The sequence below is a fragment of the Mus caroli genome, unplaced genomic scaffold (genome assembly GCF_978045245.1).
Source record: "Mus caroli unplaced genomic scaffold, Mus_caroli_1 scaffold_13, whole genome shotgun sequence".
NCBI lineage: Eukaryota > Metazoa > Chordata > Mammalia > Rodentia > Muridae > Mus > Mus caroli.
The window spans coordinates 37,657,569-37,678,137 of NW_028227268.1; the positions used below are offsets into that span (position 1 = coordinate 37,657,569).

General features: G+C 45.4%; 2 protein-coding genes across 7 annotated transcripts in view; both read left to right on the forward strand.

Moving 5' to 3' along the window:
* Nucleotides 1-7,978, forward strand: part of Ggnbp2 (gametogenetin binding protein 2) — a 38,908-nt gene extending 30,930 nt beyond the window's left edge. For all 6 annotated transcript variants that reach the window (XM_029483913.2, XM_021175745.3, XM_021175746.3 and 3 more), the window contains 6 exons: nucleotides 66-260; nucleotides 2,642-2,789; nucleotides 4,323-4,448; nucleotides 4,537-4,685; nucleotides 5,821-6,069; nucleotides 7,347-7,978. In XM_029483913.2, coding sequence (XP_029339773.1) covers nucleotides 66-260; nucleotides 2,642-2,789; nucleotides 4,323-4,448; nucleotides 4,537-4,685; nucleotides 5,821-6,069; nucleotides 7,347-7,550 — 1,071 coding nt within the window. In that variant the 3' untranslated portion in view covers nucleotides 7,551-7,978. The remainder of the gene's footprint in view (nucleotides 1-65; nucleotides 261-2,641; nucleotides 2,790-4,322; nucleotides 4,449-4,536; nucleotides 4,686-5,820; nucleotides 6,070-7,346) is intronic.
* A 3,731-nt stretch (nucleotides 7,979-11,709) lies between these two features.
* Nucleotides 11,710-20,131, forward strand: Dhrs11 (dehydrogenase/reductase 11). Its single transcript, XM_021176732.3, has 7 exons — nucleotides 11,710-12,072; nucleotides 15,315-15,524; nucleotides 17,709-17,803; nucleotides 18,420-18,549; nucleotides 19,105-19,197; nucleotides 19,393-19,458; nucleotides 19,571-20,131. Exons 1-7 carry the CDS (start codon nucleotides 11,725-11,727, stop codon nucleotides 19,610-19,612), a joined length of 984 nt encoding a protein of 327 aa, XP_021032391.1. The 5' UTR covers nucleotides 11,710-11,724; the 3' UTR covers nucleotides 19,613-20,131.
* Nucleotides 20,132-20,569: the final 438 nt, after the last annotated feature.

Consider the following 20,569-nt stretch of genomic DNA (forward strand, 5'->3'; position numbering starts at 1 on the left):
GGCTGCGGTTTATTAATCATGGGCCTAATCTTTTGGATTTTTTACATTCAACTTTATTTTTATAGATGACTGTGGAAAAAGTGCAGGGTATTAGCCGCTTGGAACAACTTTGCGAGGAATTTTCAGAGGAAGAACGAGTTAGAGAACTCAAGCAAGAAAAGAAACGCCAAAAGCGGAAGAACAGACGAAAAAATAAGTGTGTGTGTGACACTCCTGCTTCCTTACACACCGCAGACGAGAAAGCAGTGAGCCGAGAGAAGGTGTGTGCTGTTCTTGCTTTGGGTGGAAGTAAGACTGTAGATTTGGGCATTATTTACTCTTTTTTTTTTTTTTTTTTAAAGATATAAAGTCTTGTAGTTTGTATGGTTTTTCCTCCAAAATCCTGGGTAAGCCGTGTTTAATGTGTGGATTTGTTGTATAAAGTCAGTCTGCTGGATAGTTGTTTCTATATAGCAAAGTCAAAATATGGATTATTTTCTTTGTGACTGACCTAGACCACTTAATCGTAGAACCCCTATCTCTTAAAGTACCCAAACTTTTTGTGGGTTATACTTAAGCAGTATTTACTGTAATAAATATTAAACTAGGGATATCATAGACCATTTAGAAAATTTTAAGAGCAAGAGACCTGGCTCAGAGGTTAAGAGCACTGACTGCTTTTCCAAAGGTCCTGAGTTCAAATCCCAGCAACCACATGGTGGCTCACAACCATCTGCAGTGGGATCTGATGCCTTCTTCTGGTGTGTCTGAAGGCTGCTACAGTGTACTCATATTCATAAAATAAATCCTTCTTAAAGATTTTAAAAACATTGTGAAACCTCATATCAGCAAAGAGTAAGTTTTCAATATTCTGGCCATTGTTTCAAGATGTAAAGGATTTTGCTATTTTTTTTAAATGATGGAAAATACTGTGGGTTTTTTTTGTTTTTTGTTTTTGTTTTTTGTTTTGTTTTGTTTTTTCGAGACAGAGTTTCTCTGTATAGCCCTGGCTGTCCTGGAACTCACTTTGTAGACCAGGGTGGCCTCGAACTCAGAAATCCACCTGCCTCTGCCTCCCGAGTGCTGGGATTAAAGGTGTACGCCACCACGCCCGTTTTTTTGTTTTTTTTGGTTTTTGTTTTTTTGTTTTTTTAAGTGACAATTGACTTTTCATTTTGGGGGAAGTACCTGTTAAATACAGGAGTTTGAAAAAGCATAGTTTGTCCCAATCATTCTTTGAAGTAAAATTGTTCTTGATTCAGCTTGCAACTTAACTAGTTGCCAATGGTAAGGTATGGCACAAAAGATTTTTACTTAGTATTTAACAACTAAGGGGATACAATGACTTCAATACATTTTGGTTGCCCCAGTCTTGACTTACTAAGGCTGGACTAGCAGTGTTTTAATGTAGTGAGAAGGAACATAGTAACATCTAAGGATTAGGATGAAAGACATTTTGCCTCTAGGGAACTTCTATGGGGTAAGCAGACACAGAGCATTGATAGCCTGATGTACTTGATATTTTTTAAGCTTTTTTTTTTTTTTTTAAAGATTTATTTATTGATTATATGTAAGTACACTGTAGCTGTCTTTAGACACTCCAGAAGAGGGAGTCAGATCTCCTTACGGATGGTTGTGAGCCACCATGTGGTTGCTGGGATTTGAACTCCCGACCTTCGGAAGAGCAGTCGGGTGCTCTTACCCACTGAGCCATCTCACCAGCCCCGCTTTTTTTTTTTTTAAGTATTATTTATTTAATTGTTTGTTTTTCTTCCTTTCTCCCCCTAGTCCTCCTTTGGCACTCTGTTTTCTGGTTTTTCATAGGGAAATTATTTAATACTTTTTCTGGGTTTTTTTTTTTTTTTTTTTTTTTTTTTTGGTTTTTCGAGACAGGGTTTCTCTGTATAGCCCTGGCTGTCCTGGAACTCACTCTGTAGACCAGGCTGGCCTCGAACTCAGAAATCTGCCTGCCTCTGCCTCCCAAGTGCTGGGATTAAAGGCGTGCGCCACCACGCCCGGCTCTTTTTCTGGTTTTTAGTTTGTATTTTTTGTTTGTTTTGTTGTTTTGTTTTTCGAGACAGCATTTGTCTGCTTAGCCCTGGCTATCCTGGAATTCACTCTGTACACCAGGCTAGCCTCAAACTCATAGAGATCCACCTGCCTTTGTCTTCCCAGTGTTGGAATTAAAGGCATATGCCACCACTGCCCGGCCTAATTTTTTGTTTATTGTTATTAATGTATTTATTTTGAGGTAGGCTCTTCTGTAGCCCTGGCTAGCATAGAACTTACTATGCAGCTTAGAGAGGCCTCAGATTTAGAGCAGGAGCCAAGCATGGTGGTGCACGCCTTTGATCCCAGAACTTGGTTGTCAGAGGCAAGCAGAACTCTATGAGTTTGAGGTCAGCCTCCTCATACACCCAATTCTAGAGCATCTAGGGGGCACGTAGAAAAACCCTTTCTCAGAAAATTGAAGCAATCCTCCTGTCTCAAATGCTGGGATTACTGACATGAGCCTCTGGATAGGCTCAGTGATTTTTCATATGGATACTCTAAAATTTTTAACCTAAAACTGACAGTAACTAGTAATTAGAAGTTAAAATATAGCCATTATGCAAGTAATTTTTTTTTTTTTTTTATTATTTCTTAATGTCCATCCTCAAAGGAAACAGACTTCATTGAAAACAGCTGCAACGCCTGTGGCAGTGCTGAAGATGGTGAGACTTGTGTAGAAGTAATGGTTACCAATGAAAACACATCATGTACCTGTCCGAGCAGTGGCAATCTTTTGGGGTCCCCTAAAATAAAGAAAGGTGAGTTAAGAATTATCTTTACAAATTAACTCTTGCTGGGCATGGTGGCACACACCTTTAATTCCAACACTCAGGAGGCAGAGGGACCCTGTCTCAAAAAAGAAAAAAAATCTTTTTTTTTTTTTTTAATTATCCATTCATTTCTATTTTATGTGCATTGGTGTTTTGCCTGCATGGATGTCTGTGTGAGGGTGTTGGATCTGCTGGAACTGGAGTTACAGATACTTGGGTACCACCATGTGGATGCTGGGAACTGAACCTGGGTCCTCTGGAAGAACAGCAGTGCTCTTAACCACTGGTCCAGCTCTCCAGCCTCCCTCCCCCAAAACAACATTCAGATATATTCTTTTAAATATAAGTGGTTTTTAGAGATTTTTGGAGTTAGGCTCTTTTGTTTGTTTCTTTATAATTTTTACCTATTTTATGTATTTGAATATACTGTTGATGTCTTCAGGCCCCCCCAGAAGAGGGCATCGGATCCCATTACAGATGATCGTGAGCCACCATGTGGTTGCTGGGAATTGAACTCAGGAACTCTGGAAGAGCAGCCAGTGCTCCTGACCACTAAGCTATCTCTCCAACCCTGGGATTAGTATTTTTTGCTTTTTAAGACAAAGTTCCTTTTTTTAGACCTGACTGTCCTGGAACTCACTATGCAATCTGGGCTGATCTCAAAAAATCTGTCGTGGGGTTGGGAGGTAGCTCAGTGGTTAAGAACACTTGTTCTTAGGGCTGGAGAGATGGCTCAGCAGTTAAGAGCACTGACTGCTCTTCTGAAGGTCCTGAGTTCAAATCCCACCAACTATATGGTGGCTCACAACCACCCTGATGCCCTCGCCTGGACTTCTTCGTCTGGAAGACAGCTATAGTGTACTCATGTACTCACATTAATAAATAAATAAATCTTTAAAAAAAAGAAAGAAAAAAAAAAGGAGCTGGTGAGATGGCTCAGTGGATAAGAGTACCCGACTGCTCTTCCGAAGGTCCAGAGTTCAAATCCCAGCAACCACATGGTGGCTCACAACCATCCGTAATGAGATCTGGCATCCTCTTCTGGAGTGTCTGAAGACAGCTACAGTGTACTTACATATAATAAAGAAAGAAATCTTTAAAAAAAAAAAAATCTGTCTGTCTCTGTTTATTAAGTTCTGGGATTAAAAGCATGTACCACCACTGCTATGCTGGAATTAGAATTTTAAAGTTGCTTTATCACCTCAATATCATGTGATCATCAGATACTTAATATTTATTATAAGACACAAAACATGTAAATGGTAATCATACTTTTATTACATTCTTTTTTTTTTTTTTTTTTTTTTTTTGGTTTTTTTAGACAGGGTTTCTCTGTGTAGCCCTGGCTGTCCTGGAACTCACTTTGTAGACCAGGCTGCCCTCAAACTCAGAAATCCACCTGCCTCTGCCTCCCAAGTGCTGGGATTTACTGCCTGGCTCATTACATTCTATAAGCAATAAAATTTGATATTTTTCTCTGGATACTGAGTTAATTTTTATTTTCACCTGCTGTATTTTCAGGTATGTCTCCACACTGTAATGGTAGTGACTGTGGATATTCATCTAGCATGGAAGGAAGTGAAACAGGTTCTCGAGAAGGTTCAGATGTTGCCTGCACCGAGGGAATTTGTAACCATGATGAACATGGTATGCTTGGGTTAAACTTCCTAATTAGTATCTATAGCATGGCTGATACAACACCATAAATAGGAAGGTTATTAATTAATCTTTACAGGGGAAGATTCCTGTGTTCATCACTGTGAAGACAAAGAAGATGATGGTGATAGTTGTGTTGAATGTTGGGCAAATTCTGAAGAAAATAACACAAAAGGAAAAAATAAAAAGAAGAAAAAGAAAAGCAAGATGTTGAAATGCGATGAACATGTAAGTGTGGTGATTTACAATTACAAATCTTTGCAGGTGAAAACAACCTATTTCACTTGAGTTGGCATGCATAGGTTAATGATAAGGGCTTTTTAAAAATGAGTATTTTAGCTGGGCAGTGGTGGCACACACCTTTATAATCCCAGCACTTGGGAGGCAGAGGCAGGCGAATTTCTGAGTTCAAGGACAGCCAGGGCTACACAGAGAAACCCTGTCTCAGAAAAAAAAAAAAACCAACAAAAAAACCCAAACAAACAAAAAAAAAATGAGTATTTTAAGCTGGACAGTAGTGACACATGCCTTAATCCTTCCACTGGGAGGCAGAGGCAGGTGGATCTCTGAATTCAAGGCTAACCTGGCTACAGAGTGAGTTCCGGAACAACCAGGGTTACACAGAGAAGCGTCTCTTGAGAAAGCAAACAAGAGTGAGTGTTTTGTGTGGTGTCATTGCTTGTTCATTTTGTAGGTATGACTATGGGGAGGGAGTGTTTATTTGTCCAGAAGTCCTGGTGAATCGTAATTCAGGCTACTAATCTTTTATAATACTTTATAATTATTTTTCTTTAGGTTTATTTATTTTATGTGTATGAATATTTTGCTTTCATGTATGTCTGTGCACCACCATGCCTGCTTGGTACCTGCAGAGGATAGAAGAGAGTACAGGGTTTCTTGGGATGGAGTTAGGATGACTTTTGTGCCACCATGTGGGTGCTGGGAATTGACCCTGGGTCCTCTGCAGGTGCTCTAACCTGCTGAGCCATCTCTCTAGACCAAATATACTTGGTTATTTTAATTAGCTATATAATTTTGAGAAATGTGTTAGTTTTCCTGTTTACACAGATTAGGATAATAAAGTGTTTTAGGTTCCCTGAACATGAAGTAAGATTATATAGCTAGCAGGTTAGCATACTGTGTAATGGTGTGAGTGACTGTAAACATCTGCGGCTGCTGTTAACTTGCTGTGACTTGTCAAGCCCTGCACTATGCATTTGTTTTGTTTTTGACTGTCTTTTCTGCATTGTCTGGGCTAAGCTGGAGCGCACTGAGCACCTGGGATGTTTGTTGGTTTTTTTTTGGATAATAAGCTGCTGTTTTTTCCATTTTTCTCTTGGGAAATCTCTTGCCCTGATTTCAGATCCAAAAACTTGGAAGCTGTATTACAGATCCAGGTAATCGAGAGACCTCAGGAAACACTATGCACACAGTGTTTCACCGTGACAAGACCAAAGATGCACATCCTGAGAGTTGTTGCAGCACTGAGAAGGGTGGGCAGCCATTGCCTTGGTTTGAGCATAGGAAAAGCGTACCACAGTTCACAGAACCTACAGAAATGTCATTTGGTCCTGACTCTGGAAAAGGTGCCAAGAGCTTAGTTGAACTTCTTGTAAGTAGTTCATGATATCTTACTATGTATTGGGGGATATATTTGAAGATTTAGGGTAGGAAGAGGTTAAATGAAAGATGACTTTATTTCTATTCTTTCACTGATGGCTTTTGTGACTCCTGGAGCACATTGTCTTATTCTTGTTTGTCTCAAAGTTAGAGCAGTTGGGAGAGTAAGAAGTGGTGTCATGTCTAGGAATCTGTCTGAGTTATTGTAACAAAATGTATCCATGTGGCAGTATAGTAGTCACCCTTCTAGATAAGGAAAAAATATTGAATATGTATAATTTCACTACCCCAAGGGAAGAGAAAGAATAACAGTTTGACTCATTCTCAGCCACATAGAGTTTGAAGCCATCCTAGGATGAAACCCTGTCTTAAGCCTCCCATAATCTTTCCTCCCAGAACAAAAACAATAAAAAATAACTTGAACTAAAGCTTGCATTCCAAGATAATTCCTGCAAGTGGCATATAGGAGAAAGTATGACTGGCCTTGGGAGAGCTTTAAGTTGATAGCACCTCCTAAGGGATGAGTTGAGCTGTACTATCCAGTGTCCGCCGTGTAGTGCGTGCCTGAGCATGAACAAGAAAGGGAAGAGACCCCTATTCTTGCCATTATTTACACCTGGCGGAACTGTCTTTGGGAATATTAAGATTTTTATTGTTTGTTTCATTTTTGTGTATATCGTAAAGTTTAGTGGTGATTCTATATAACGTACTTTTTAAAATATTTTTTATTAGGTATTTTCCTCATTTACATTTCCAATGCTATCCCAAAAGTCCCCCCTACCCTCTCCCCCACTCCCCTACCCACTCACTCCCACTTTTTGGCCCTGGTGTTCCCCTGTACTGGGGCATATAAAGTTTGCAAGTCCAATATATAACGTACTTTTTAAATTTTAAAAAAAGTTATCTTTTACTTAATTTGTAGAGATAAAAAGTTTTTCAATATAAGACCAGCTAGAGATAAGTCTGCTTATTTAAAAAATGGTGATTATTTGTATCCATCTCTTTTTAGTCATTTTTAAAAGCAGAGAAGTATGGTAAAAGGTAGGCTCATAGGTATATAGGAGGCAATTATAGATTCAGTGTTTGAAACCACGCTGAGTTAGGTTTTATTTTCGGGCTGCATGGTGCTTATTCTGTAAGCATTCCAGGTAGAAATTGTGTGGCTGGGTAAAAACTTAAAAAGCTAGGCTGCTTTAATTTTTAGTTGCCCCACCAAGCATAGTGTTTTGCATTCTTTGTCATGGTCTTAATTACTGCTTTAATTTGCAGGATGAGTCTGAATGTACTTCAGATGAGGAAATCTTTATCTCACAAGATGAAATACAGTCATTTATGGCTAATAACCAGTCTTTCTACAGCAATAGAGAACAATACCGACAGCATCTGAAGGAGAAATTTAATAAATACTGCCGCTTAAATGATCACAAGAGGCCCGTTTGTAGTGGCTGGCTGACAACGGCTGGAGCAAATTAAATAAATAAAATAGCTCTGTCTTTCAATGAAACACTCAAGATGACTACTGCGCCTTCTCTTTTAAAAACTCCTAATTTAGTGACTTCTGGCAAAATTTTACCTTAAATCTTAAATCAATGTGATTCCTTGTTTTGGGAGACGGTGGAGGTAACCTCATTCGTTTGTTCTTTCTTCAGGCTTGTGTCTTTAGTTTCGTGGCTGCGCAGGCCTGCCTATGATTTAAGCCATCTCTTCATTAAACGTTTCTCTTCCTGTGAGACTTACTAAAGCAACTTAGTGGCAAAAGTAATGTTGTACTTACACCTCTGTACAGAAATGACAGTGAGCTGGATATATGGTTTACAGTAGACATCCACTTGCAAAGCATCTGGACAAAATGTTAAAGGCAATGTGCAAAATTTAAAATAAAGAGTATTTATTAATACGCATAGTAGAATGTGGTGTACATGTTTCTACTCACCGTGGTGGTACTTTAGTATTTGCCACTCATGAACTTTGTATCTGACCATTGTTGATGGAGAGAGCATGAAGAGCAAATGAGGGTAGAGATTCAGACTGCCCAAGACTGAATTCTTCCTTTGATGAGACTTGATAACTGAGAAAAGCAGTTTCTAGTCTTGTTCTTAAAGAATAAATGCATTTAAACACTGGCTAGCCTCTTCCTTCCTCATGAGACTTGAAATTCCCAAGGAGGCAACGGAAACACCTTAAATTAAAAGAGGTTCATATTGACGTAAAAGAATGAAGACAGAATGTTGGTAATCAGCCTTTAAGGCTGGGAGAGGAGGATTCCTGAGAGCTGACTACATTGTACTTTGTTTTCCAACATGAACTCAGTATGGCTTTACAATCACCACTTGTCCCAAGCTGTCTTGAGTACTGAAGGGGAGAGATTCCCAGGAGTAGTATTTTGTTGCCATTTGATAGGTCAGGTCAGTGATGGAGAGATGACAGATGCTTGTAAGAACCCGAGTTGCATGAGGGATAAGACTGGGTAATAGGTATTAAAAGGAAAAGGACTAAATACATACATTGTATGAATCTGTCAAAGAATAAAAACAAAATTGGATAAAAAAAGAAAAACCCCAGTGCTGGGCATCAGAGACAGATCCTGAAACGTACTGGCTTGCTGACCTACTGGACTGGTGCTCCAGGCCAAAGAGAGACCCTGCCTCAAAGAAGATGGGGCCAGTAAGGTGATGCAATGGGGAGAAGGCGTTTGCCACCAATCCTCAAAACCCAAGTCTGGTTCCTGGGATATACATGGAGAGAACTGATTCCCCCGCTGCAAGTTGTCCACTCTGACTGCATGTGACGTACATGTCTGTCACCAATAAATGTATAAATGTATTTTTGGTTTTTGTTGTTTTTGGAACTTGCCATGTAGATTAGGCAAGTCTTGAGCTCATGGAGATCTGTTTTTCAAGTTCTGGCATTAAATATGTGTGCCATTACATATGTCATGAAAGAAGGACGGTTACTGAGGAGCCACACCAATTTACTCCGCCCTGTACATACACATGCCTGGGCACTTGCATATAAATGCACTTGGCACACAACACACAGACTAGCTTGGATAGCACTGCAAATGCATAGTTAGGGCTTTGTGCCTCTGTGACAATACTTGGCCCCCCAGACAAAGTAGTAGGACATGATGTCTGGACAGTGGGCCTGGCCAGAGTGAATTGTAGGGGCGTCCTATCCATTAGATTCCAGATGGGTAGCAGTGATGCTTAGGTTCCGTTTTCATCATTGGCATCCTTTGTTGGTAAGGCCTCATTGCCCCTCAGACTGGCCTTCAACTGAAGACGATCCTCTTACCTCAGCCTCATGAATGTATGATGTGTTTATAGGTGTGAGTCACCGCACCATAGGTAGTTGATGGCATTTCTTTAATCAAGCTTTGGAATTGTCTTTACAGTGGATTGTAGATCACTGAGCAACAGCAAAACAACTTTGGAAAGATACTCTCAGCTAGGCATTTTTTTTTTTCTTTTTTTCTTTAGCATTTACTCTGCCAGCTGAACTACACTCCTGGCTACATAAGCTCTGCAAAAGCAATAGTTTTAATTATTGCCCTTGCAGCCAAATGAAGGATAGCCAGATGGGTGCTTAGTGAGTGAAAAATTTTTATTCCTATTTTAAAAATGCATTGGTATTCTTGATTGCCTGTGTGTTTGTGTGAGGATATTAGATCACCTAGAGCTGGAGCTACAGACCTTTGTAAGCTGCTAGGTGAGTGCTGGGAATTGAACCAGGGTTCTCTGGAAGGGCAGGCAGTGTTTTTAGCCTCTTGAGCCATCTCTGGCCCCAAGTGAATTTTTTTTTTTTTTCTTTTAAACTCAGGGTCTCACTTGTTCACACTAACCTCAGGTTTACAATTCTGCCTCAGCCTCCTAGGACTGCGTCAGCATGGGTTGTGTGACTGTGGTAGGCACGTGCCTGGTCTTTGAGCTACTTATCCATGTCCAGCAATCATAAAGGATGGCTATCTGAAGAAGGTAGACATCAGACAGTTTTTTGGTTTTTATTTTGTTTGGTTTTTTTAAGACAGGGTTTCTCTGTAGCCTGGGTTGACCTGGAACTCACTGTACACCAGACTGGCGACAAACTCAAGAGATCTGCCTGCTGAGTGCTGAATCAAAGGCATGCACCACCAGCTGGCAATATCAGGCATGTATGAATACACTGTTGGTGTCTTCAGACACACCAGAAGAGGGCATCGGACCTCTTTCGATGGTTGTGAGCCACCACCATGTGCTTGCTGGAAATTGAACTCGGGACCTCTGGAAGAGCAGCTCTTAGCTGCTGAGCCATCTCTCTAGCCTCCATCACACCTTCTCTCTTTTTGTTGTTGTTTTTTTGTTTTGTTTTGTTTTTCACACTTTTTTTTTAAAGATTTATTTATTATTATATGTGAGTACACTGTAGCTGACCTCATACACACCAGAAGAGGGCATCAGATCTCATTATGGGTGGTTGTGAGCCACCATGTGGTTGCTGGGATTTGAACTCAGGACCTTCAGAAGAGCAGTCAGTGCTCTTACCCACTGAGCCATCTCGCCAGCCCGTTTTTCACACTTTTTTTTTTTTTTTTTTTTTTTTTTTTGGTTTTTCGAGACAGGGTTTCTCTGTGTAGCCCTGGCTGTCCTGGAACTCACTCTGTAGACCAGGTTGGCCTCGAACTCAGAAATCCGCCTGCCTCTGTCTCCGGAGTGTGCCAGTATAGTTACTGTGTTTGAGAAAAGGGCTCATGTTTCAGTTGGCCTGGAATTCACTCTGTAGTAAAGGATGGCCTTGAACTTGTGGACCTGTCTCTTACCGGCTTGTGCCACCATGCCTTGTGGTAGAGCTCTCTGTTGGCTCCTGCACGAAAGAAAAACAACAAATATCTTGTTTTTGTTTTTTTCGAGACAGGGTTTCTCTGTATAGCCCTGGCTGTCCTGGAACTCACTCTGTAGACCAGGCTGGCCTCGAACTGAGAAATCCACCTGCCTCTGCCTCCCGAGTGCTGGGATTAAAGGCGTGCGCTACCAATCCCGGCTCAAAAATCTTATAAGGGTATATTATGCATGCTGTTTAAAGTAATGCCTACCACGTGATATTCAAGTTGTCAGCTCTTGCGGGTGACTATTGATGTACATCGTGTAACATTTGCACCCTTGTAGGACTGGGAGTGGTTGCTGTCAAGGATGGTTGAATGGTGCCATTTAGGTGTAGAGCATACTACTTGGGTATTTTAACCATTTACTTGGCTAGTGAAGCCAAAGGATCAGGTACAGTGAATAATAACCCTTCCTCAGGTCAACTGGCCTTGATGGCAGAGGCACTTAAGCTTTTTGGACTGAATCCTTACTGTCAGTCACCAGTGGTTTGGGAGGGCACTGGAGTAACCTTTAGATCCCCCATCCTGTCCTCAGGCCTCTGGAAGTGGGGCTGATTGAGCAAAGCAGGCCTTGAGTGCGTGCGAGCGTGCGTGCGTCCTCTTCCTCGCAGACAGAGGCTCTCCACCACAAAGGGAAGCGCTCACGGTAAAAGCAACTCCACCGGCTGTCAGGCCCCACTTCCGCGGTGGGCCCCTACCCTCAAGGCTGTGCGGTTTCCGCCTGTCGCGGGAAGGACGGGCTCGTGCGCGGGTGTGGGCGTGTCCGGAAAAGGTGGCCACTCGGACGCCATGTGGCCCAATGCGGAGGTCTCGAGGGCGGAGCCCCGGCCGGAGGCCGGGCCGACAGGGGGTGGGTCTAGGCTCAACTCCAAATTGCCGGCGTCCCCCCCTGCAGTGACCAGGGAGCCACCGATCTTCAGTAACCCCAGACTAAGCCTCCCGCTCTCAGTGCCTGGTTCGCCGAACGAGGTGGGCAGAAGGCTCGGGACCATGACTAGAGCTGGCATGGAGCGGTGGCGCGACCGGCTGGCACTGGTGACGGGAGCCTCGGGGGGCATCGGTGCGGCCGTGGCCCGGGCTTTAGTCCAGCAGGGACTGAAGGTTGTGGGTTGTGCCCGCACCGTTGGCAACATCGAGGTAAGGCTCAGCTGGGCAGCGGGGACGCTCTTGGGGGGAGGGGGGGACGTCGTTTCCACGTGAGGGGAGGGAGAGTTGCAGTGGCCGGAGCCAGAGACTGCCCTTTTCGAGCCTACTACCCTAGGGCCATTTGCAACGGCCTTGAGAGCAGGAGTGATGTTTAGTAGCGAGAGGATCTAAGTTCTCTCTAAGTTCTATTTTTATAAGAGCCATTCACTCCTGGTAGTCCGTGCCGCAGCAGTGTACCAAATCCTGACCCCTGGTATTCTCTTCCCTTACCCCTGCCATCTTGTGCCCCCTATACTGGCAGGTGAAAGAGGAAGCCAGAGGTCAAGGGCTAGCTAGGCAGCCAGGGAGAAGGAAAAAAAAAAAAAAAACTGGCTAGTCTAAGTGGCTAGGTTAGTTTCATCTTGTCCCCAAACCTCACCCAAGCCACACCGAGTAAAGTGCTGGCCAACCAATGAACAAGAAGCTAGAGGTCTACAGTGTTTGACCCACGACTGAGGGTGAGGTTAAGGGTGGAAGCTAGCTCTCCTTTTAAATCGAATCTGAGCTCAACTCACATGCCATGAGCCTAAAGAGTGGATGGAATATTTACTTGTAGATCTCTCTCTCTCTCTCTCTCTCTCTCTCTCTCTCTCTCTCTCTCTTTCTCTCTCTCTCTCAATTCTGATTCATTTTCCTAGGTGGGACTGAGTAGGTGAAATAGGGCATTAAACCTGTAAGTCTTGAGAAAATAAAGTGTTATGGATCCAGAACTCCCTAGTTTTTCTCTTAACATTCTTTTGGGGGTTCCTGGAGTTATGAGCAGCATCAGATCAGAAAAGATAGGGAGGAGATGGCCATTTGGGAGAAGACAAGAGAAATTCCCATTATTTGCCCTGGCAGGACCACCTGCAGGGCTCTATCTTCACCATGGCTCAAAGTCCTCAGACAGAAAAGGCTAAGGAGGCCTTGGGTGGAGGCAAAGGGAGAAGTTGTTGCAGGAAGGAGGACTGTCCCCTCCCCAGCTACTGGCCAAAGGTACACTTTATAGACTCTCAGATAATCCCAAGGTCATCTGGCTCCACCATTGCCTCACTTCACCCTTCTCCTTCCCTGGAGAAGCACAGGGCCCAGCCCCAACTTTGGAGTTGAGAGGATTAAGGCCAGGATTGGACAACTGGATTCCCTAGTTTTTTGTTTGTTTGTTTGTTTTAGTTTTGATTTCCTAATTCTGAAGCCAGTCTTGCCTTCTCTTCCACTTCTCTACCCTAAACTAGCCAGCAAAGGGATTCCCTGAATCCCAAGGGAATCTCCAAGCAGATCATTCAACCCTAGGGTGGCTGCATGTCATTAAGAGAGAACCTCTTTGCTGTGTGGGGACAGCCCTGATTTCAGGTCATTTTGGAGATGAGATGGAGATGGCAGAAGTGAAGCAAGGAGAGACAATGACAGAGAGATGGATAATGTTCTACACACACACACACAGACATACACACATAGACACACACACAGACAGACAAACATACACACACACACATATACATAGAAACACACACAGATGCACACATACACACAGAGACATACACACATATAGACACACAGACATACACACATAGACAGACATATACACATACAGACACATAGACATACATACACACATAGACACACACATACAGACATACACACAGACACACACATATATACACAGACACACACAGATACAAACACATAGACACAGAGACATACACATACAAATAGACACATATACACATAAACACATAGCGTTGCTGTTGAGAACTTTTAGTCTGGAGGGGATGAATTCCTTTTCTGGGTTTCTTGCTTACTATCTGTTTTTATTCATTGATGAATTTGCTGATATTAAAACTAAGTTTGGGTTCTGGTATTCTACTGGGAGAAATCCTATTCTGTGAGGTAGACATGGACAGTAAAGTCAGGTGGAAGGGGGCTTCTGAATCCCAGAGGGGCAACATTTTTTAAAAAATTATTTATTTATTATTAGTTGTACGAGTACACTGTAGCTGACTTCTGACTCACACCAGAAGAGGGCATCAGATCCCATGACAGATGGTTGTGAGCCACCATGTGGTTGCTGGGAATTGAACTCAGGACCTCCGGAACAGCAATCAGTGCTCTTAACCACCTGGGGCATACCATTTCTTAACTCACAGAAAGTTACAACAGTAAAGAACCTGACATAGCACTGGGGAGGCAGAGGTAGGCAGACCTCCGTGAGTTCAAGGCCACCCTGGTCTACCTATCAAGTTCCAGGACATCCAGGACTACATAGAGAGACTCCATCTCAAAAAAAAAAAAAAAAAAAAAAAAGAAAGAAAAGAAAAGAAAAGAAAAAGAAAAAAACAAAAAGAGCAGGAAAGAATTTATTTGGTCACCTGATTGAGCCTTTTATTTCTAGCTTCACTGGGGAGGAGGAGGGCTCTAGGCCAGGGCAGTTGGCCAAATTGGCCTTCCTCTAGGGCAGCTTCTCCCCGCACCCCGCTGGAATCACACAGTCACCTTCACAAGGCTCAATCACTCACTGGCCTCCCACAGCCTACTTGCTTCCAACTTCTAAATGTCAGTTCCCTCCAAGCTCAGTGGCTCTGCTTTCTCAGGGCTCTACCGTATGTCCTGAGGATATGCACAGGGAGTGTCTAAGAGTAGGTGGGGAAAACTCAGGCCACTTGTAGGGAGAAAGAGGAGCCCTCCATTGAGAGCTGTGTATAGGACTCACCTTTAAGTTCTGTCTGCCTTCTGGGAAGAGAAAATGGCAGTTCAGAGCTGAGCCCTTCTGGGAGGGACTGGTAAAGAGAATTTGGGCCCTGGGGTAACCAGCTCAGCATCTCTTGGCAGTCAGTGGTGGAGGAATGACATGGGGCCAGAGATATATATATAGATTTACTTCCAGGTATTAGAAGGTATCAAGAGAAATCTCCCTCGCATCTCAGGACCCCTGCCTCCCCCCTTTTCCTTAGCACTGAAGACTTTCATGTGTATGTGAGACTCCTTCTTGATCGGCTTGATTATTCTCCTTCACTCAGGGAGTGTCCTCAGCCCCTTAGACTTTGACCAAACAGACCAAGCTTTGGGGATGGGCAGACCCTGCCTCTCTTGTATGGCCAAAAGGTGGCTACCACTAGAGCTGTCTGGGCAGTGACCTGGGAGGGAAGGCTGACCCTGGGTGAGGAGGTTTGGAAGTGAGCAGCACACCCCAGTTAGACTCCTGTTGGGTTTCATAGGAGCTGGCTGCTGAATGTAAGAGTGCAGGCTACCCCGGGACTTTGATCCCCTACAGATGTGACCTGTCAAACGAGGAGGACATCCTCTCCATGTTCTCAGCTGTCCGATCCCAGCACAGTGGCGTGGATATCTGCATCAACAATGCCGGCATGGCCCGGCCTGACACCCTGCTCTCGGGCAGCACCAGCGGATGGAGGGACATGTTCAATGTAAGGGTTCCAGAAGTGGGGCCAGAGGCTGGGTGGTGAGAGGAGAGAAGTAAATAGGGGCCTGCAAGACAAAGGAACCCTGGGGACAGTTTCCCTCCCACCGGGGCAGTAGGACTTGTGTCTCAAGGGTAGTGAGTGGATAGCATCCTTCCAGCTCCTGATAGTTCATAAACTCTAGACTGGATGGAATGGAAGAAAGATTGCAGGGGAGAAAACTATAGGTTGTTTTGAATGTCCCTGCCCATGCTGGATACCTGGGACCGTGGTCTTAGGGGACGAAAGGGAACAGGGATGAGAGAAGTTATGTTTGCACCCGGCCCCGATGTAACTGTGCGGCGGCTCAGGCAAGTTCATGACAACCTCTGAGCTTCAGTCCTATCCAACTTAATTGGTTTACATTACCTGGATTCCTAATTAAGTTTGACACCTAGAGATCATCAATATCACAAACTCCGCTGTCGCCAGGTATGGACTACAGAGTGTGGGAGAGCACATGGCCTTATAAAGGGGTGGCCCCTGCTCAAATCCAGGTTAGTTGTTCCACTGCAGTATGGGCAGATCTTTGATGTCAGAGCATGTACAGGCCAGGGGATAGTGAGATGGCTCAGTGGATGAAGGTGCTTACCATTAAGACCCAGGAACCATATGGTGGGAGAAGAGAGTTAGTTCCTACAAGTTGTCCTTTGACCTCCACATTAGCAGTGTGACACACACACACACACACACACACTAAGAAAGTTAGTAAATGTAGTAAGAGCGTCTACAGGACAAACCCAGCCTGGAAGACATGCGTTTCCAACTTCCGGGCTGTATTACAGGGTGGCATTAGGGCAGTGGGTCATGATCCCTTTAGAAGGGCATCAAATGACTCTTCCACAGGGGTTGTCTAAGAACTCCAAAAAAATACAGATATTTACATTATGATTCATAACAGTAGCCAAATTACAGTTATGAAGTAGCAACGAAAATAATGGCGCTAAGCACAACATGAGGAAGTGTATTAAAGGGTCTCAGGATTAGGAAGGCTGAGAACTACTTCTTTAGGGTGTGAAAGTATTTAAGAGGCTGAAAGCAATACCATAGCCCTCTCTACATCTGGTATCAATAGGTTGGTATGAACAGGTACTTAGAAGTGGAACATTGAACAAGAAAAAGGAAGCCTTGTCCTCTGAGAGATCAGAGTGATAACCTCATGTGTAGAGGCATATAGCTAAACCTGACCCTCAGCTCGCCCACCTGTAAAATGAAGGACTCCTAAGTGCCTAAAGCCCCTTTGTTTTGAATATCTCCTAAGTTCATTAGCCCCATCTTAGTAGGCCCTAGACCTAGGAGATTCGTTTGTCCTAGGAGATTCATGCTCCTAGGAATTCGTTTGTCTTCCATATTCTCCACATTTCCACCCTGTTAAAAGGACCAGAAACAGGGCTGAGTCCTTTCTCCATCCTAATACCCAAGTGTTACTGAGGCAGGTCTTTACTGAGGGTGTTCTGTCGTGATGCCTGGGTGACACCTGATAAAGTGCACCAGCTAATCTGCCAGCTTTCCCTCTCCTCTGGAGAGGGGAGAGGCAGGAGGGGCTGATGAAAACTTTATCTCTGCTGGCCTCTCTGGCAAGGCTGATGGGTGGAGCAGACCAAAGACAGGCGCTTCATAGCAGATAGCTCCTTAGACCTCTGCTCTGTGAATGGTGGGGACTCGAGGTGAAGCCTGCCAGCCTGCTGGGAGTGGCAAGTGACCCCACCTTCTGAAGACTCCCCACACCTGGGCCTGTTGCCAGGGTCTAGGTTAAAGGCAGGCGTGTGAGCTTCCTCCATACATGATGGGCGGAGCAGGGTGGCTGAGAAGGGCAGGGTGAGAGGGCCTGGATTCTTTGTATGAAGAGAAAGATTTAGGGCATTCCAAGAGGGATTTCAATCTGTTTAGGTCTGGACATTGTCCCTGAGCAGAGTGACTGGTTTCCTGAGGGAGAGAGGTCTGACTGTGGCAGAGATGGCTGGCAGTGTCCTGGGCTCGGGTGGGAGGCTCATTCCTCATGCCTCTGCTGTCAGCTGGAGGAGGCAGCTGTGAGGCAAGGGGCATCCACAGAGAAGGCACCCCCACCCCCTGACCCCCATGCCCCACGGCTCAAACACCTGCTCACTGGGCCCAAGCTGGAGCCCCTCTCTTGCCTTCCCTGGCCCGCAGGTGAATGTGCTGGCCCTCAGCATCTGCACTCGGGAGGCTTATCAGTCCATGAAGGAGCGGAACGTAGACGACGGGCACATCATTAACATCAACAGGTGAGGCCTGGCGGGCAGCAGCGGAGGCTCAGGCCTTGGGACACCCTTCTGATAGGGATCTCTCTGCTGAAGCTCATTCGACCTCTAGACGGCAGTCTCTTCGGCAGTGAAAGAGGGCATGATTCTGAGGAAGGGGAATGCCCACTTCTGGTTGTCTATAGAGCGGGCAGCTCAGCCCCTGCCATCCATAGCCAGTGCCTGAGAACTCTCCCGGGACTGAGCGCCTCTGTGCCTCTTCCTCAGGCCCTGGGATCAATCTGCCTTGTACTAAGAGACTGCACAGGCTCTACCATAGGAGTGCTCACTGTCTGATGGGGGCATGGCCCGCAGCAGCCCCAGGGATCTCCCAGGGGACACATATCAGTAAGCACACAGACAACACTGTGAGGCCGGCTGACTGCAGGAGTGGGTATGGAGTCAGCAGAAGGACAGCTTCCAGGCAAAGCAGGTTTCAGGAGCTGTGCAGACAACAGAGACTAGATGTATTCAGTGAACTGTAGGGGTAGTCATCAGGGTTCCCTCCGACAAGGTTTCCAGCAGACCAGGATAATAGGAGCACTGCCCATGCCTGTGGAACTTCACTCTCTCCTCTCTCCCCTCCCCTTCTTCCACCCAGCATGTGTGGCCACCGAGTCCCACCCCAGTCTGTGATCCATTTCTATAGTGCGACTAAGTATGCCGTCACTGCACTGACAGAGGGACTCAGGCAAGAGCTTCTGGAGGCCCAGACCCACATCCGGGCCACGGTGAGGCTGTGGTCTAGCCCTGGTGGGAATGGCGTGGGCCCAGCCCTCCTGCCTGCGCGTGCCCAGGGAGACTTGCTGAGAGACTCTGCGCTCAACAGTGAAAAAGTCCTGGGCGCTGCTGCTCCTTACAGGGACTGTCACCTCAAAGCCAAGGGCCGGACTTACGATTTGAGGGGGAGAGGGACTAAGGGAAATCACACACAGTGACTGTGATACCAGCACTCTTGGCTCTTCCCTAGAAAACCACAGGACTCTGGGTAAATCACTGAACCTCCCTAAGCCTCAGTCTTCATATCTGTGAAGTAGAATGATGCTTTAAGGAACACTTTATAAAGCATTAATGAAACATAGAGGAAGGACTCCCTCCATGCGTAGTGCAGGGTCTTGTGAGAGTTGCCAGTCGGAACTCTCAGTGGTGACTTTGGAAGGAGGAGGATAGTTGAGGACATGAGGCAGATGTCACTGTGAAGCAGGAGCCCTGTGGCCTTGATCCTTTCCCCTCAACCTCCTCAAGGCCTATAAAGCCCAGGCTGAGCAGGACCTCTGTTGGCCCAGTGTATCTCTCCAGGCTTGGTGGAGACACAGTTTGCCTTCAAACTCCATGACAAGGACCCGGGGGAAGCAGCTGCCACCTATGAACACATAAAGGTGGGTCTCCTTCTGGGCCTAGGAAAGCCACTCAGTCCTTAAGTTCCCTCATACTGTACCCTCTGCCGTGCTTGTCACTCCTGGAGGGCTGGGGTGGGAATGCGGATGGATGTTAGAGTCCCTCAGAGGCGGGGAAGGAACTTAGGTCAGGGTCAGATCTACTCTTGTCTCAACACCCCCCACCCCTGCTTTCAGTGTCTCAGACCAGAGGACGTGGCTGAGGCTGTCATCTACGTTCTTAGCACACCCCCGCATGTTCAGGTAAGTGTGGTCTTTAGCTGCCTACCCACTAGCAAGAGCCTAACCGTGCCCAGAAGTGGGTAGCAGGGAGTCTCTAAGCAGGTGGCTGCCTCAAACCCTCCACTCTCCACAGGTTGGTGACATCCAGATGAGGCCCACGGAGCAGGTGACCTAGTGTTCTGTGGGGAGCTCCTACCTTCCCCACCCTTCATGGCTCACCTCCTGCCTCTGGATTTTAGGTGTTGATTTCTGGACTCTGCAGCTTACTTTCTATGTCCGCCCCACTAAGGGATAGACAGTTCGTCAGACGATTCCCATTACAAATGGGAAAAAATGGGCTGGGGAGAGAAGACAGAATCTCCACTGTTCTATCTAACTTCTTCTGAGTCCCCTCTTGGGGCTCCTGTGCCTCTTCCTTTTGACCTAGGAAAGGGATGTACCTAGAAGGGGTATTGCTCTATCCTCTTGCACCCTACCCCCTACCTCTTAGGGTTAGAGCAGCAGAGACCTCATCTTTTACCTGTGTGGTTGTCCAGGGTTCCAGGTTCCCCTTCCCAACCCTCCTGCACCCCCCACCCAGCTCTCCAGCCAAGTTTTGGCCCTCACCCTGGGGTCCTTACCACGGCTACAGAGTATCAGGGTCTGTCTCCTACTACATTTCAATGCAACAATTAAAGAGAGAGATTACAACCTACTCTGCCTTCAGAAGTATCTTTCAGTTTTTCCCCCCTTCCTGGTGATCCGTGTGGTTGGTGTCTCAGAATTCCTTCCAGGTAGCTAGGAAGGTGGGTAGATTCGGAACATCACTTCTGGAGTGGGGACAGGAGATGGTTAGTTCCAGGCCAGCCAAAGGAGCCAAGGATACAAATGTTCCCAAAATACATAATTAAGTACATCCACTGCTGCTCTAGAGGACCCATGTTGATTCCAGTCCCAGGGAGTCCTACATCCTCCTCTCTCCCGCTGGGCCACCAGGCACACATGTGGTGCACAGCCACACGGACAGACAATATGCCCACACGTGAAAGAATTTTGAAAAAATAAGTTGGAGCCAGGTATATTGGTGCACACCTTTAATCCCAACATCTGAGAAGCAGAAGCAGGGAGACCTCCATGGATTTGGGCTACACAA